This window comes from Camelus ferus, chromosome 10 (assembly GCF_009834535.1).
Source record: "Camelus ferus isolate YT-003-E chromosome 10, BCGSAC_Cfer_1.0, whole genome shotgun sequence".
NCBI lineage: Eukaryota > Metazoa > Chordata > Mammalia > Artiodactyla > Camelidae > Camelus > Camelus ferus.
The window spans coordinates 64,737,416-64,751,694 of record NC_045705.1 but is presented as its reverse complement, the minus strand read 5'-3'; the positions used below and the strand labels follow the sequence as shown (position 1 = coordinate 64,751,694).

Here is a 14,279-nt window from a genome sequence, read left to right as displayed (position 1 = left end):
CTTCAGAGAAAAAGGAAAAAGACAAGGAGCAGGTGGCCAAGTGGCCCCACAGGGCTGATTCTGCAGGTGGGGAAGGGCCAGGGCTCAGGGGAAGCCAGGAGTGCCCCTGGCAGGGAGCCTTCGGGTCAGAAGGGACCTTGGTCACAGGCCTGCCCTCCTTGTGCCCTCAGCTGGCCAGGCATCCACCTTCTGCAGTAGAGGGACCCACCCCACTCTCCAGGGTCCCACCAAGGACCCCTCCTGATCTCTTCCTTCTCAGACTGCCGGGGATGGATTCCACGGAGCAAAGCGCTTTAGCACAACACCCCACACGAGATACAAGGAACCTTTGAACATTGGGAAAGGGAATTGCTGTTGGTGGCTCTTAAAAAACATTTGCTCTGAGGTCCTTATGCGTGGGGTTTCCTTTAGTTTACTTTTCTCCTTTGCCTCCCTGTCCACACCTGCCTGTGACAGTCATAATTAGGGGCGTCTACTCCAGCCAGCAGAACCGCACCACTGCGCGGTCTCTCCGGCTCGCCCGTGTTTGCAGCCGCGGCCTGTCCCCAGCCTTCAACACCATCTCTCCAGCTTCTCTCCCTCTCAGATGATAAACCTCTTCGTGAGCTGGACACTGGGTGGGCTTCTCCACTGAGGCTGCTGGGCGGCTGGCAGGTGGTGTGCTGGGTCAGGTGAAACATCTAAGCTCATTTCAGGGTTTTGTGTGTCTTCCTCCTGGGCACCCAGAACCTTCTGAAAACAGGGCCAGCCAGACGTGGGTGGTCTCTGGGACCCTCTGCAAGCGTGTCCTGCACACAGGGTGGGAGAGAGGTGCCCGGGACCCCCGGGTCCAGGAGGTGAGCGGGCGGTGGCCCCGTGTCCGCTGTGGCTTTGATTGTTGGCTCATGTTGCGTATCTTTCTCTGTCTTGAGGGAAAAGTCTGGTTAGTTCCTCCAGGTGGGCAGGACCTCTCAGTGGGAGTGTCAGGCAAGGGGGACACCCATTTCTCTGCCCTCCTTGTCACCCACCTGAGCTCAGCTCAGAGAGAGGGAACCAAGTCACCCAGGCTGGTGACCAGATCTCAACAAGTGGCAGGATTTCTTTATCAGGCTCACAGCTGGAGATGGGTGGGTCCCAGGGAGAGGGAAGTGAGATGCTTCAGGGAGGAGGAGCCTCTCCTGGGGCCAGACTGCCAGTGGGGCTGGTGCAGGATGAGAGAAAGGCTGTTGCCAACACACCTGCCTGGGCCCCTTGCACTGAGCCCGAGGGGCAAGCGAGGAGGGAGGAAGAGATGAGTGACACCCCTGCGTGCCAGGCGCTGCGCTGGGCCTCAGTAAGCTGGCATGGAGGCGCGTAGGGACCTAGCATCGGCCGTAAAAAAGGTTTAGGGGGGATGACAGCAAAGACCTTCCTGCAAGGACTCTCCAGGCGTGGACTTTTGGGCTTTCAGGTGTAGGGGCCGCGTGGGTGGGTGTGGGAAGGACAGGGGCCTCAGCACTGTGGTGTCTCCAGGTGGCCACAGTGTCTCAGGTGCTGGCTTTGCCAGGAAGTGGGGGCTGGGTCAGCCCCCCACAGGTCCCCCTGTGCCCTCAGTGTGCCCAGCACAAGCTGGCAGTTCAGTAACGGGGTGGAGGGGGCAGTGACAGTGGTCTCCAAAAGCCCCTGGCCTGCCAGACTCTCCAGTGGGGAGCAGGCAGCAGCTCCCCTGGGGCTGATGCTCTGTCCGGGGCACAATGTCCCCAAGGGGAGAAGTGGAGAAAGGCAGGCTTTGCTCCTGAGACATCAGGGGTCTTGGGCAAACCTGTAAATCATATTAATGTGAGAAAGTGGGCCTGACCCCAGTGATAATAGAATTTCTGAAACTAGAGAAAAACTGTATTAAAAATGCAAAGGGAGGGAGGAAGGGAGGGGGAGCCAAGAGCCAAGGGGATCTTCTTGTGAGTGTTTTTAAAGAAGCAAATGTGGGTATTTCAGGCAACTACTTGGAACATTTCAAAAGAAATGGTAAATGCTTAAAGTCGTAGAATGAAAAGTGCCTCAGGCAGCCGTCAACCTGGCTGGGCTGGGAATGGATTAAGCCAGCAGCAGCGGTAGCGCTGAGTAAATTGAGCTGGGAGGACAGCTGGTGGGACCGTGGAGGAAGCTCACTGGGACAGGGGCCTGGCATGAGAATGGACCCAGGAGGCAGCTGCACCTGGGAGGTGGCCCCAAGAGAGCCAGCCGCAGGTGGTAGGTCGCCCTCTGCACCCTTGCCCGTCCAGACTCCTAGATGGGGCAGCGCGTGTCTGTACTTCCTCTCCAGGGGCCTCCTGGACACTGAGGTTGGAATTTTACAGGCTGCCTGGTGACACAAGCAGCTCTTTGATGGTGCTGAGTGGCCTGGCTGCAGGATGGCCCCGACCTGTGATTTTCAGGGGACACTGGTTGTTTTGAACAATCTCTGGAGATCTTCCTTACAGGGTGCTCAGGGATGATAGAGTAAGTCAAAGAACCAAGCCTTGGCTTAGGCAGGAAAATATCTGCTACCTCCCCATCAAGTGCTTGCATGCTCCAGTGACAGAGAGCTCACTACCTGTTTCTTTTTGCTGGGCCAGAGTTTCTCTTTCCTGACCTTCAGATTTCCCTTTACAGTAGCCCCACTTCCCTTCCACTGGCTGCAGGGACCACTCAGAGACAGACACACCCTGGAACAGAAAGGAAGCAGAAAGGCACATGGCTTTAGAGTCCTCCTCACTAAGGGACTGGTCTGGCCACTTACCCTGGCTTTTCAGCCCAAAGGCAGATGGGATCTGGAGGGCAGGGGCAGAATCCTGCCTGGGGGGAGGGGGGGGCGCTGTGACAGCTTCTGAATGATCTGTGTGGGCCACATAACCCCCAACCCCGTCCCAGAGGCTGAGCACAGGCACACATTGGAGGCAGAACTCCTTGCCCTCAGAGCTCGAGCCCCGGCTCCATCTAGCCGAGCGTATCCTGAGCGCTGGGGCACGCGTGGTGTCAGCCTTCAGAGACCCTCAGCTCCCTGTGAGCCAGGCCCAGAAAATCTCTGCTTTGCCTACAGCCACTGGGGGCAGGTTCATGAAATGTGAAAAATCTCCCTTTCCCCTCACCTCCAAGGAGTTTAATCTCTCCTAATCAATTTAGCAGACTCACTTGGTTGTAAATGGTAATGATTTGCATTTTTGAGCCTCCTTATCCCTCCTCAAGAAGAGATGCCTCCTCTGTCTGCGCTCTGGAAGGCCTGTGCAGGCTGTGAATTGCTTGTTAGCATTCACCCTGGCGCCCGTCCAGCACCAGGCGTCCGCTGCCCGTCACCTGTACTGATCTGAGTGAGAGGGGGCACGGCGCATAGGACACCCACAACTGACCCCGGCCGAGCCCCGGCCCTCGGGGGCTCAGGCCCCCAGGCCCCTCCTTCCAGCAAACACCCCAGCTCTCTCCCAGTCGCCTTCGCGGCTCCATCGCTCCCTGTCTGCCACATCCGATTTTCCTTTTGTATTTTTCATAAGCGCGAGGCTCAGAAACCCGGTCCTCCCTGGCGCATTCAGCAGGAAGCAGATTTCTGAAGTGGATTGGCTTTGGGACTCGAGCTGCCATTGTGGGGCGGGGAGGGGGGTCCTTCCCTTGCTCCACAGCTCTAAGGGAGTAAAAGAGGGAGGCTCAGATGCAGTCCCGGCCCATTGCTCAGCTCCTTCGCTTCTCAAGGCTCTAGTCAGCTCCCTGAGGCCCCAGGAAACCTCTCCTGGCCTGTCTCTCCCACTCCTGGCCTCTGTCACCTGCCTTGGGCCAACTAGAACCTTCCAGAATTGGCAGAGGGGAGGGGCCCCCATTTGGCCTCTGGAGCACCCAGCTTTTCTGGGCAAGGCTAGACCCTGCCTTAGCCCACCCCAGCTTTACAGAAGGGGAAACAGGGGCCGTGGATTTGAAAAACACACTTTCCCTGTACCTGTCTGGAAACACTCCCTGACCCTTCTCATTCTCTGCCCCTTATGGGGGCTGGTGGGCCCTCCTGGACCCCTAAGGGAGGGAGGAGGCAGCCTGGTGCCCATTGAGGAGGGGAGAGGAAGCACAGGCAGGCGTGGGCTTCGGGCTTTGGGTGGGGAAGCCCGGGGATGCTGCCATCTTCCAAGCCACTGTCCCCTCCCTGGTGCCCCAGCTCCAGCCCCCAAGCCCCAGAGGGCCCCTAGTCATCCAGGCAGCCACCATGTTAATGGGAGGCGGGCCAGGAAGCAGGAGCCAATTTAGAGAAGATGGAGGCTTCTGTGGGAGTCGCGGGAAGAGGGAAGGAGAAGAGGGAAGAAAAGCAGCTTTTGATGCACATCATGTCTGCGGAATTGAGTATGACTAATTAATAGATTTTATTCTTAGTAATCTCTTAAGCATTCCATACGTCGGGCCCCACGCCTGAGCTGAGCTTACAAGAGGCCTCATTCGCAAAATGCAAATGACTTGCCTGGCCCTGCTGCCTTCTCTTGCCTTCCTTGCCTTCTCTTTCCTTTTTTTTTTTTTTAAGGGGAAATTTAAAGGAAAATTGCCATGTAATAGAAAAGAGATTCCAATCACTACATCTAATTACCAGGAAGGGGTAAACCACTTAACCAAAGAAGTGTCATGGACTTTTTTTTAAAACTTTAAACCTGCCTTAAATGCCACAAAATACACTCATCAACACTGAGGTCAGTGAGGTTGCTCTGGCTAGTCAGAGGCTGCAAGGGTCAGGCTGGCCACCCCTAGAAGGGAGATTCTAGACAGAAGTGGGGCCTAGGCCCTGTGTCCTCCCGTGCTTCCAGGAGGTGGAGGCTGGACACCCTGGCACATCCTCTCTCACTATATTACACGGCTGGTTCGGAGGAGCTGGACCAGGAAGGGATGGGGTTTCAGAGTGGACCTGGCTTCAGGCCCCAACCCAGGCTTGGGGGAACATGGGGCAGCAGACATTTGGAGGCTTGCTTTCAGAAAGGACACTAGGAAGATGTCGGGATGCTGAGGCCAGAAAAGATGAGGGGGTGCCCCTGGGCCCTGGCTGAGCTGAGTCTCCACTGTCTTTGGAACTTACACTGGCAGGAGGATGCCTGCAGCCAGGCAGACAGGGACAGCCTGGTGTGAGATGGGTCCGAGCCCCATTAGTGCAAGAGCCGGGAGCAGGACACTGATGTGTCCTCAGGCCCAGAAGGGCCTGGGCCTGCTTTGTGCTACAGGGGGAGGAAAGTTCATCACCCAGGCCCAGCCCCGAGGGCGCTGCTGGCACAGGCAGGATCTCAGAGCTGCAAGGCCTCCCCTACAGCGCTCCCTGTGTATGGCCACCTGCTGTTCCCCTAATGCCTCCCTAGCCTCTAAGAGGATGATCTGACCTCTTGCTAGGCTCACAGAAAGGAGAAAGGAGGACCTAGAGTGACAGCAGGGGACCAGGCATGTCGGCAATGGGGGTTGGAGCCTGGCAGTGGGGAGGCCGGGACGGATTTTTCTGGGACACTGGCCAAAAGCAGGAGTGATGTCTTTAGGGAGGAGACCACGTTTCAGAAACAGCAGAGACCTTAGACTTCTGACCCCTGGCCAGTGCCCCACACCCTCGTGCACCCTCTCCTCCTGGACACTAGTCTTGGGGCCCCTCTGCTCCTCCCTGAGCCATCAGAACTGGCCTTTGTCTAGGAGCTCTGCAGGCCAAAGGAAGGGCAACTTTACATGGATGTGAAATTAAGGCTTGGAAAAATTTCTCTCCTGACCTCACTGTATGAGAAAATTCAGAGGCAGGAAAAGGAAAAAGGCTTGAGCCGAGAATGAATTGTGCCCGTGACCCTGGGCCTCTCCCTGGGGGGATCCCCTGCTTGGTGACACCATCCCTCCGGCCCGGCAATGGGAGCCGCGCCTCTTCTCCGCCTTGCTTGCGTGGCTGTTGTGTCCACTTCTTTCAACCCCGCCGTCTTCATGGAGGGGCCAGCAGCATCTTTTCATGTCCTGTCAGTGGCTGGCCCCTGGGCCTGTCATGGCAGCCCTGTGACTGTTGTTCAGCTTCCTCTTCCTGCCTTTGGCTTTTGTCAAAGCAGCTGAGGCCTTTTGAAAGCGCCACGGCCAGGATCTGGACCCGTTCTCATCCTCCCTGCCCTCAGACCAGCGTCTCTCCTTTGACATCACCCTTCCCGGGTGCAGGACAACAGGCATCTTGATAGACAGTGACCCAAGTTCCCTGAGTGCTGGGATGCGGAAGATATCAGAACCCCAGGCACCACTCCTCTCTTCTTTCCAGATTTGCTGTCATTATTTCATCATTGTTTTAATCTCATGGCTCGCCAAACAGCACTGTCAGTTGATAAATGACGGTGGCATTGATTCCAGAGGGAGGGGAAAAAATAATCTTAACTCTTCTGAGGGCTCTGGTCAGTACCTTTTGGGAGGCTGGCACTTTTAGAGAGATGTGGTCTTCCCTCTCCAGAGCAGAGTCCCAGGGGTGGGCATGGCTGAGTGCTCGGCATTCTAGCGGGGAAGCCGTGTTGTCTCCCAGGGCTTTTCTGAGAATTTTCATGTCTTTTTCTGGGCTTTGTTTGAACAACCATGGAAACCATTAGGTCTAATCAGCTGATATTAAAAAAAAAAAAAAGTCCCTGCACCAATTATCTATCTCTGGAGGAAGCATGTAGCACACAGTAAATGCTCAGAACGTAGCTGTTGAGGTGATTGCATCTGTGGGGGTGTGGGAGGAGAGAGAGGAGGACTCTGGCCGTCAAAGAAAGCTTTTCTCTGTATCAGAAAGGAGCACAGCCCAGCTCTGGCCAACCTAAGATAGGATCAAACCAAAAGCACTCCTTGCCCAGGGTTTCCCCAGCCACCCAGCCAGGACAGACATGCCTCTACCTTTAGGAACAGCATTACCCCCCTCTTCCATCCCCAACACACTTTGTCTACTTAATGATTTCTAGGAGAAAGCAACATGTTTGCAACTCTGTTGTCTCAGGAAATTGTATGAACTGACCCCAAAAGTACTGTAAGGACCATATATGTGGCTCTATCTACCCATCTGTATTTAGAGACACAACATAAAGGTAGACAGGTAGATAGATGCACCTCCAAGTGGCTGGGAAAGCCACAGCTTCCGTGGGGCTTCCACAGAGTATGGTGCATGGAACTGAGGAGGGCTTTAGTGTGGGAAAAAGAAAGTTTGTTTTTTAATCGACTACATCGTTCTTCAAAGAATGCAGTGAAAGACGCACTATTTCTGCAAATCTGTAAGGGAAATGGCATGGAAAGAACCCAGGAAGAGATTTCAGGACAATATCTCCATAGCAAAAGATCTTTTCTTCCCTTCTCCTTTGTGAGGAGCCTGAAACCTTCCATCATGTTGTCTCCAGTGAGCAGCAAGCAGCGAGAGCTGCGTGGGGGCTACGCGTCGGCTGCTTCTGTAACGGTCCCTTTGTGATGGCCCTGCACAGAGCACAAGGCGTACACAGGCGTTGCACAGGTAGTATCTTTCCAGTTCAGGGAAGAAAAAATCCAACCTAACCCTTCCTGCAGTATTATTTTTAGTCTTTCCCTCCCCACCTGGCATCATTTGGTATAAATTATGTCTTCAGTAACGTCAAATCCCCCTCCTGCCTTCTATTCTTTAAAAAAAAATTTTTTTCCCCACTGTTGTGTTCTACAAAATTGTCAACCCTCCCAAAACTGCTTTCTGCTGGGAGAGTCATAGTGGAATTTCTTTTCCTCGCTCTGTCAGATGGCAGCAGGCTGGGCAAAGCCACGCAGTCGCCAAGCCAGGAGGAGGCAGGAGCTGGGCGCTGGCATCATGTGTAGGAGTAATCTATGTCAGGGATGCCGCCGTCCCTGTAGCCCCGTGTGGTGCCGTAGCCGATGGTGTGTGTGCCCTTGCAAAGGCTGCTGCCATTGGAGGGGAAGATGGTGTGGACCACGTACTCCTCTTTGGCGCGGTAAGGGTTGATGGGCAGCATTTGCAGCCCGGGGCCACGAATTTCCAGGATGGAGTTATCCTTCTTGGTCCCCGACTCCATATAGTCGTCCTTTTTCCGGTTGCCCCGGTTGTAGGCTCGCTCCTGGGTCAGCAGGTCGCTGGCTCGGTGCACATACCAGCAGATGGCTCCCAGGACCAGGAAGAGGAAGACAAGGGCCACAGCGCCACTGATGATGCCCGCCAGGGGCAGGCCTGCCATGGGGTCGGCGCTCTGCTCCTGGTTGAGCGTGGTGGTGGGGCTGTGGCTGTCGGCCGTCTCTGCCTTGGCACACACGGGCGTCTCATCCGCTACGTAGGTATTGCCGGTCTCCATGGTGACCAAGCAGATGATATAGGTGGACTTGGGCTCCAGGGCTGTCAGCAGGTACTCTGTCTTGTCCCCCTGTACCAGAGTCTCCGTGATGGAGCCCACGGCCGGGCTGTGGCCCAGACGCAGCCAGCTGAGCCGGAAGGATGAGGCAGGGAGCGTGGCCTTCCATGTGATGCGGATGGAGTCCGCTGTCAGGGGCTTCACGTGGATGACCAGCGTTTTGGTGCCATCACCCGTGGCCATGGGGTAGTCGAGGTTGGAGTCAGGTAGGCGCAGCCCTGGCCTCTTGGCCTTGAGGGTGAAGAGCGAGCCCTGGGGCGTGGTGGCAGAGGCATGATCACTGGCTGTGGTCTTGGCAGCGGCATTGGCCACGCCACCCTGCGCCCCTGCCTCAAAGCACTCATCCATCTCGCTGGTAATGTCCTTGATGGCCATGCCCCGGACCTTCTCGGGGCCCTGGCACATGAGGCCACGTACGTTGACCACGGCCGCCCGCGCCTTCACCCAGTCACGCAACCACAGAAGGTTACAGCCGCAGAACCAGGGGTTGTTTCTGAGCAGCAGCTGGGCCAGGTTCTCCAGGTCATCGAACAGGCCACGGGGCAGCGTGGTCAGGTTGTTGTTGGACAGGTCCAGGCGCTCCAGCTCGCGCATCTTGGCCAGCGTGTTGTAGGGCACGTGGCTGATGGCATTGTCTTGCAGGTAGAGCTTCTGTAGGCGGGCGCTGGGCAGGTTGAGGGGCGGGGCGGCCAGCGAGTTGCGCACCAGCGAGAGCTCGGTCAGGTTCTGCAGGCGGCTGAAGGTGTCGTCGGCGATGCGCTGGTTGGCCAGCAGGTTGCCGTCCAGCACCAGGCGCCGCAGGCTGCTGAGGCCCTTGAAGGCATGCAGCGGGATGGTGGAGATGCGGTTGTCGTCCAGCCGCAGCTCCTCCAGTGTGCGGGGCAGCCCCGAGGGGATGCTGCTCAGGTGGTTCCTGCTCAGGAAGAGCAGCTTGAGCTGCTTGCTGTCAGCGAAGGCATCCTCCTCGATGCTGACGGTGGACACGGAGTTGTCGTCCAGGTGCAGCTTCTCTAGCAGTGGGATGCGGGCCAGTGAGTCCCGGGCAATGGTGCGCACGTTGTTGTCCTGCAGGTGCAGCTCCCGCAGGGAGCGGGGCAGGTTGACGGGGAACTCGTCCAGGTCGTTCTCGTACAGGTAGATGACCTGCACATTGACCTTGGTCTTCAAGTCCTGGGGGATGCCGGCGTTGTTGATCTGGTTGTTCTGCAGGTAGAGGGTGGTGGCATCATCCGGGATGTCGGCGGGGATGGAGGTGAGCCCCCGGTCGTTGCAGTAGATGAAGCCATTGTCACAGCGGCACACCGAGGGGCACGTGGTGCTGTCAATGACCTCCGTGAGGAAGGCGATGAGCCCATAGCAGAGGAAAAGCCAGTCCCGCAGGTCCATGGTGGCCGTGGTCATCACGACAGTGGCCGTGATGGTGGCAGCGGGTGTGGTGGTGGCAGTGGCAGTGGGGTGTGCCACCACCATGGTGGACAGCTGGGGGAGCTGGGCCCCACCTGACTTGCAGCCTCTACACCTGCAAGGAGCACAAGACACGTGCGGTGAGAGTGAGTCGGGCACACCCCTGCCTGGCATCAAAAGGTCACTATATTCAGGGCCACAGGGCAGAGGTCAGGCCTCGAGGCACACGCCCCGCAGCCCTTTTGGTGCCAAGTTTACATCACAGATGATCACTCGGGCTGAGGTTAGCCTCTAATGACCCCTGGCTCACATTAATCTCACCGGGAGCCAAAACCCTTCCTGTGAATGACACAGACAGGGCCGCGGCCCTCCCAGACTTTGACTGTGAGCCTCATGAGGTTAATTTAGTGGGAGCTAGGCCGCAGTTTCGGTCTCTTCTTTCAAGATCTCACACTAAGCCAAGTCTTTACGGCTGACGCTGAAAGTGGCTGGTCAGTGTTGATGGGATGGATTTAGGGCATGTTTTATGGATTCAGAGCTACCCTTTCTCATTGGAACGGGAAACTTGCATTCCTCTCTGGCTGGGACCCAGGGTTTGAAAGGAAAGCTTGTTTCTGCAAGACCTGAGAGCTCAAAAGCAGGGAATGGGGTGGGGTGGGCGTCACTAGAACCTGCAAAAAGAAGCTGCCAGCATTGTCGCTGGCAAGCAGTGGAAAGCGAGGAGCTTCATCGTCTGGTGTTAAAACAACATGTCCTGTTTGTCACTCGTGCATCTTATAGACAGAAGAATGAGGTGTCAACAGAGCCGCTTTCTCGTGCATTTACAGAAATCTCTTTCTAGCAGAGATGCCCTCCCTGGCTTTGTGTTTCGTGTTGTGTGAAAAGTAATTCCACACCTTGCCCCCTTCCCAAATCGTGAAACTTTCAGCTATTTTGAAAAAAAAAAAAAGTTTTCTTGCATTTAAAGACAAGAGACAAATAAAAGGAGGGAGGGGGTCCACGCTCTGAGGGAATTGTCTGCAAGGAGTAATTTTGGTTTTCACAAATGGAAAAATTGCAGTGTAGATTTTTCTCATATTACTTTACTGTTCATAGAGGTAAAAAAATCAATTAAAGAGAAATTATCTTTCAACCTCGGTGGGGAAAATGTCTTCATGCAGCCGGCAAAGGTCTGTTTTACAACTCCAGGTTCACAAAGGCTCTTTAGTGTGGGACACAATGGCCTCTCGGAGTCTCAGCCAAGGCCCCAGCCTGGATGGCAGCCCTGATGTGCAGAGCAGAATTGGGACCAACTCCCTGTATGAGTCAGTCGGGACCTCACTCCCATACCCCAGGGACAGAGTGTCTCCTTTTCTCAACCACATCACACCTTTCTTCCTTCTGTCTCTCTGTTCCTGGGCGGCTCCTCTCCAACTAGCACACTGCTCCTCGCCCTTCAGGAATATGTTCAAATGTCTCTTCCTCTGCTAGGTGTTCCTGATGTCATATAGAGCTTCCCTCTGCTCCATCCATCCGTCCATCCACCCACCCATACGTCCATCCACTCGCCCACCCACTGTTTATTCATCCATCCACCCATTCATACCTCTGTCCACCCACTCACTCATCCATCTATCCATCCATTCACCCGCTCACTTATCTATCCATGCATCTGTCCATCCAGCCATCCAACAGAACTTTACTGAGCACCTACCATATGCCAACCTGTGTTCTAGCCACTGGGAATTCCATTCTGATGGGATGGTAGCTCACACTATAATAAAGACCTCACCTAGAATTTTATGAATATTTAAGTCATTTAATCCTCCCAGCAAATGTCAGGTTAGTGCCCTTGTTATTCCCATTTAACAGATGGAAAAACTGAAGCTCAGAGACATTAACTTACTCAAGACCACTTGAGAAGTACTGAGGGAGAACCTAGGCCAGGATCTTGACCACCACTCAGCTTGTAGCACTGCATCTTGTGCCCAACTCTGTGGGCTGCGGGTCACGCTGTTTGGTAACTAGTGTTTTAATGTCCCCAGCTAAATTTTGGGTGCTCTAGGGCAGGGACTGTGGGCTGTGTAGGCTAGTATGGCTTGGCATTGGTGACAACGCAAAGATAGAAGGGAGTCGGCCGAGGTGCCAAACAAGGGAGGAATGCCTCTGCCTGCTCACTGCTGCCCCTCAGCTCATGCCGTTTGCACTGGCCTGTGGCTAATGCTCTGACTGCGCTCAGAGCTTCTTTGCAGCATGATGCTTTGTCCATGAGGTGGACTCAAAGCAGGCTGAGGCCAGCTGAGGATACCTGGCTGGAAGCAAGTGAGGGTGAGGGCCGGGTGCACAGGGTCTGCACAGGGAGCCAGAGGGGAACGACGTCCCGAGGGAAGCTGGGAGAGAGGTGGACTGATGAGAGTGTGCCCAACCCTCTGGGCCTCTGCAGCCAGCTCAAGCTGCCTCCCACCAGCACCCGTGGCCTGAGGGGCTGAGGACATTTGTCTGCTTACCCCAGATGCTTCTTTGGAGGTTGGCCTGAGCCTGTGGGTCATGACCCCACTCACACCCCTGCCCCTTGGGACTTGGACTTGGTCTTTACTTCCCTCACATGCACTCCTAGCTCTCTGGATTTGGACAGGGGTAGATCCCAGCATAAGGGGCAACCCTGTGGCCAGACCCTACCCAGCCCCCTCACAGGCACATTTGTACCTGTGCCCACCTGTCACATACACGTAGGTGCTCGGTCCCATTTCATAGCTGAGCAGCCTGAGGCTCGGAGACATGAGGGGCCCGTCCAAGGTCACAGCCAGCTCAGGCTTCCAGCTGCACATCGGTCCCTTTCTCTGCACAGAGCCACAGCTATGAAGGTTATGGAGCCTGGAGGTCCTGTCTCAAGATGCTTATGAGCAAAGAGGCAGGGCCAGGGCAGGTGCTGGGGACAGGAAGGCTCAGGGCTGCTCAAAGGCCACCTTGCCTCAGTCTCAGAGGTCAAGTTTGAGTCCAAGAGCACCTCTGCCCAGGCTCCCAGCATGTGGCCAGAGGACGCACATTCTCCCTGGTCTGTCAGCTGCTGTGAGTCCTGGCACAAGGGATATGGGTGGCCCTTGGGCTCAGGGATTCCAGAGCAGTGCCCTGAGCAGGGGGCAGACTCGTTAAGGCCAAAGCCAAGGCCAGACTGCATTCTTTGGCATGAACATCAGTTCCTGGTGCCCGCTCAGCTCATGGCCACAGCCCTCAGCCTCCAGGGGCCCCAGCATCATAATAGAGTCTAAATTGCATCTTTCAGAGATGCCTGATGAATAACCAAGAAGCATTTGGGAGGCAGGGACCCAAGGCCTTTCTGCTCCCTGGTCTGTGAGCTTCATCCATCTTGGCAGAGCCTCCCCTGCCGCCCCCTTCCCCAAGGTTTCCCCAAGGCCTGCCTGAGGCTGAGGCTGAGCCCTCTGGCTCCAGAAAGGCAGGGCAGGGCCTAGGGGTGGGGAGGAAGACAGTACGCCTCCCTGAGGAGCTCTTTAATTGCCCAGGTATCCTCGAGGCCTTTTTATTCCCTTGTTGTGTGTTTGATGGTTTATGTGGCCATCAAACTAAACCTGGTAAATCGCCCATCTTTTACGGGGTCACTTGTCATTGTTGTGAGAATCCTGCACACTTCAGCGTGGTGTGAGTTATGACCTGCTGGCTCCGTGACTAACAGCAGGATCCGTGGCGTGCGATGGGGTTCGGGGAGGGGAGCAGTGAGATGGCGCAGACTGGAGGTATCCAGACCCCCATTAGCCAAGGGGTGACCTGGGACATCATTCTGGGCATTCGCCACCAGTCCCTAGCTCCTGCCATCTTCTAGGACTGAGAAACCTGGGTTCAAGTGCTGCCTCTGCCACTTCCAGGCTGTGAGATCTTGAGCGAGTTACTTGCCCTCTCTGAGCTTCAGTTTCCTCATCTATAAATGTAGTCATAAAGTCCCCTTAGAGGCGAACTGACTACTGAGGATTCAGTGAGATAATACATGGAAAATGCCCTCTCCTAAGCACAGCCTGTATATCCCAATCTGTTCTAGCCTCTGTTAATTGCTTATCTCTTTCCTCTGCCATCCCTGTTCACTCCTGGGCCCCGGCTGTGCCTCCAGGGTAGACTGGGACCCTGTAGGCCAAGCTGCTTCCTGGCACAGACTCCTTGTCAGTTGCTGTTATGTGGGGTCTCCCTCACCTCAAATTGTGCATCCTCAGCCCCGCTCCCCCAAGCTAGGGTGGAAGAACTGACCCTAAGTCTGGGCCACAAAGAGCTGGCCCATCAACACCAGGCCCCTCCCATGTGACCCTGGCTGCTCCAGCCCTTCCTTCATGGGGGGCCCTCCTGGGGGTCCAGTCCCAGAAAAGGAATGTGAGTGGGTAGGACCTACAGCTCAGTTCTCGCCTCTGCCCTCTTGGAACTGAGAAGCAGACCACCTCCGGTTCCTGAAGGCCCTGCCCTCCCTTGTGCTGTCTCCGGGCCTTTGCATGTGCTGTTCCTGCTTCTTGAACTCTGGCACACCTTCCCCACTCAAGCCTCGCCAGGCCAGCTTCTGCTTATCCCCCAGGCCTCAGCTTGGACGCCCCC

At 55.7% G+C, this 14,279-nt stretch overlaps 2 protein-coding genes across 8 annotated transcripts in view; one reads left to right on the top strand and one right to left on the bottom strand.

Moving 5' to 3' along the window:
* Positions 1–14,279, top strand: part of MACROD1 (mono-ADP ribosylhydrolase 1) — a 143,626-nt gene that overhangs the window by 31,823 nt on the left and 97,524 nt on the right. The gene's annotated exons all lie outside the window — the stretch shown is intronic.
* FLRT1 (fibronectin leucine rich transmembrane protein 1) overlaps positions 6,972–14,279 on the bottom strand; it is a 74,456-nt gene continuing 67,148 nt past the window's right edge. For all 4 annotated transcript variants that reach the window (XM_032489679.1, XM_032489677.1, XM_032489678.1 and 1 more), the window contains one exon: positions 6,972–9,825. In XM_032489679.1, coding sequence (XP_032345570.1) covers positions 7,752–9,776 — 2,025 coding nt within the window. In that variant the 5' untranslated portion in view covers positions 9,777–9,825 and the 3' untranslated portion in view covers positions 6,972–7,751. The remainder of the gene's footprint in view (positions 9,826–14,279) is intronic.